This window comes from Hipposideros armiger, unplaced genomic scaffold (assembly GCF_001890085.2).
Source record: "Hipposideros armiger isolate ML-2016 unplaced genomic scaffold, ASM189008v1 scaffold_221, whole genome shotgun sequence".
Lineage (NCBI taxonomy): Eukaryota > Metazoa > Chordata > Mammalia > Chiroptera > Hipposideridae > Hipposideros > Hipposideros armiger.
In genome coordinates, this window is record NW_017731571.1 from 655,730 (window position 1) to 659,255 (window position 3,526).

At 34.1% G+C, this 3,526-nt stretch overlaps 1 protein-coding gene across 1 annotated transcript in view; it reads right to left on the reverse strand.

Annotated features, from left to right (window-relative positions):
• MPP7 (MAGUK p55 scaffold protein 7) overlaps positions 1–3,526 on the reverse strand; it is a 288,725-nt gene that overhangs the window by 93,849 nt on the left and 191,350 nt on the right. The window contains exon 7 of the mRNA XM_019654387.1: positions 311–392. Within this exon, the coding sequence (XP_019509932.1) occupies positions 311–392 (82 nt within the window). The remainder of the gene's footprint in view (positions 1–310; positions 393–3,526) is intronic.

Sequence of the window (3,526 nt, forward strand, 5' to 3'; positions counted from 1 at the left end):
ATTTTCACCTTCTGAAAGGATTCTTATTTTGTTAAAGGTTGCATGCTTTTAGTAGTACCTTTTAAATCAGAAAACACTGAAACAAGTCTTAATACAACTTTGGAAACCCATATAAATGAAGACAGGGGAGAGAGATTTAGTTCTCCTTTATTTAAACAGGTTCCCATATTTCAACACAATGGAAAATATCTTATTTTCTACTTTGCTGTATTACATCAAAAGGTTGTTATCCTCTTAGTTATATATTGGAAATATTACACATAAAACACAATATGGCTTGTCTATATTCACTTAACATTTAAACTCTTACCACTTCTGTCTGCAGCCCCTCCTCTCATAATTCTAGCCACAATGATTGCCCCAGTCTGCTCATCTTTCTTAATGGTGGCTCCCTTTTAAGAAAAACAAAAATATTTGTAGGTAAATGTGTGTACTGGTAATATGAAGGAGGAGGCAGAAATAAGGACATTCATCTGGAAAAAGTGAAAACAGTAACTACAAAAAATTAAAGGAATGAGGCAGGAGGAATAGACATTATGCCATGTGTCTTACAAATGCTCATTACTGGGTACAGAACTTTCTACCATACACATCTAAGTTTTCAGCAAAATTTAAAGGTTTTCTAAGTCTTTAACTTCTTTAACACTGTGGAAAGTACACATATCTTCCTTCTACTATAATACCTTGTATCTGAATACTATTTGTTTTTACCCTTTTAAAGCATTTCTCCATTCATTTACCTTTTAAATACCCCACAAAGAAGGTATACTATAGAAGGCATACTATATATAGGCATGACTAAGTGAATAGAAAAAATTACATAAATTATAAAACTCAGGTCATCTAACTTTTAGTTCAGTGATCCTTCTATTACACTATTATAATAAAGGAACTCAGTGATAACAATAAAGGAAAAAATTAAAACTTCAAAGTTAACTATATTTCTTACCCAAGACTAATATAAACTAATGGAAGAAAGAACTGTTAGTCCAGGGTTTTTATGTACTAGGATTGTCCCTGGTACAAACAGAACTCACATTTTGGCACAAGATTAGGAAACAATTTCAAAAAGAATCCAGCAATTCTTCATTTATGGATGTTCAGAAGCAGATTAACTGAATATTGCTTTGTAAGAACATCAGGCACAAACAGTTACTTTGAAGGCCTTCTTATGACTTTCCTTTCCAAGAAAATGGTACTGGGTTTAGAAAAGCCATTCTATATTGCATCACAGGGCTAAGATGACAGTACGTGGTGGCAGAATTCACCCCAAAGAAGAAAGTGGATTTTTTTTCTCATGTGTCAAAAACCACATTTCTATCACTACAAAACAGATATGTAAACAAAATTAGAAATCCATTTGTAGTGAGTATATTTTATATATGACAGCTATCCAATACATATCTTATAATAGTAAAAATCAAATAATTGATAGCATGATTGATTTTGTGGCATTTTTCATCACCTATGTATGCATTCAGGCCACAGACTTGAATGAACATCTCTATTGTCATAAACCTTAGACTCACCAATTACTGGTATTTTCTGCTTTTAAACAGTTAACTTGTAACCAAGATTAGTGGAAATGTAATCTTCTTAATACAACTAATTAGTTTGGTTAGATCAACTTTCATTTTCCTTAACAATATATCTAAAACTTTCCCACAAAGTATGCATAATGGCAGAAGGTCTACTAATCTAATTTAATATTACTTATCAATATTTTATGGATGAGAAAGTGAATCCCAAATGTTTATAATTTGTCAAAAACACACAACTAATGTGCAGTCAAGTCAGGACTTGTCTAAGGCAAACTGATCAGAATTGCTATTCTTAATCTTAACTACCATTCAAATCTCCTTACCCTACCTAGTATCTTTCTATAACCTTTTGTTCATAAGGTCTTAAGTTCATTACTCTTGTGGCAGCCTGTCTCCAAAATGGAGGTCACTGATCCCTTCCCTCCTTGTGTATGTCATGTTCCCACATCAAATGGTAAAAATGACTCTGAGGAATCTAAGGCTACAAGAAGACTTGCGGCAACTACCTGGGCCTCTTGAAACCCTTGCTCTATAGGAAGCCAGCCACCATGTAAGAAATCATGACTACTGCCATGCTGTGAGGAAGCCCAAGCTAGCCAAGTGGAGATGCCACTTGGAAAAAGACATGCCTCACCAGCCCCCAGNGCCCAGCCTGAGCTGAGCTGCACTGAGCTGCCAACAGGTGGCAGGATGATGGCTCAGCTAAAAAAAAAAAAAAGGCAGAGGACCTGAATAGACATTTCTCCAGAAGGCATACAGATGGCCAATAAGCATATGAAAAAATGTTCAACGTCACCAGTCATCAGAGAAATGCAAATAAAAACCACAATGAGATACCACCTCATGCCTGTCAGGAAGGCTATCATCAATAAATCAACAAACAAGTGCCAGCAAGGAAGCAAGGATGCGAAGAAAAGGGAACCCTCATGCAGTGTTTAAGATTGCAAATGTTTGAGATTGAAATGCAAACAAGTGGTGAGATTGCAAATTGGTGCAGGCATTATGGAAAACAGTACGGAGGGTCCTCAAAAAAATTAAATGTAAAACTACCTTATGAGCCAGGAATTCCACTCCTGGATATTTATCCAAAGAAATTCAAAACACTAATTTGAAAAAATATATGTACCCCTATAGTTTAGCTAGTCACATTAGCCAAGATGTGGAAACAACCGAAATGCCCAAAGAGATGACTGAATAAGGAAACTGTGGTATGTTCATACAATGGAGTATTACTCTGCCATAAAAAATGAAATCTTACCATTCTCAAAAACATGGATAAACCTAGAGGTTATTATGCGAAGTGAAAATAAGTCAGACCAAGAAAGACAAATACCATACGACCTCACTTACATGTGGAATCTAAAGAGCAGAGTAAACAAACAAAACAAAAATAGACTCATAGATACAGAGAACGAACTGATGGTTGCTAGATGGGAGGGGGATTGGTGGGATGGGTGAGAAAGGTGAAGGGATTAGGAAGTACAAGTTGGTAGTCACAAAATAATCAGTGTGAAATACAATATGGGGAATATAATCAATAATGTAGAAACTATATATGGTGTCAGATGGGCACTTAACTTATGGGGGAATCACATCATAAATTATATAAATGCCTAACCATTGTGCTGTACAATTTGAAGCTAAAATAATGTTGAATGTCAGCTATAATTAAACATTTAAACATACATATATATATGTGTATATCTATATATGTGTATATATATATATATATATATATAATCACAGGGTGTAAAATACAGCATAGGAGATATAGTCAATGGTATTGTAATAGCTATCTAAGGTGTTAGTTGGTAGTAGACTTGGAGTTTATTGCTTTGTGAGGTGTGTAAATGTCTAATTATGGTTTTTTTGTACACCTGAAAGTAACTAACTATATATATATATATATATATATATATATATATATATATATATATATATATATATATATATATTCTTCTTTTTGCCGGAGGTGCCAAAAAAAT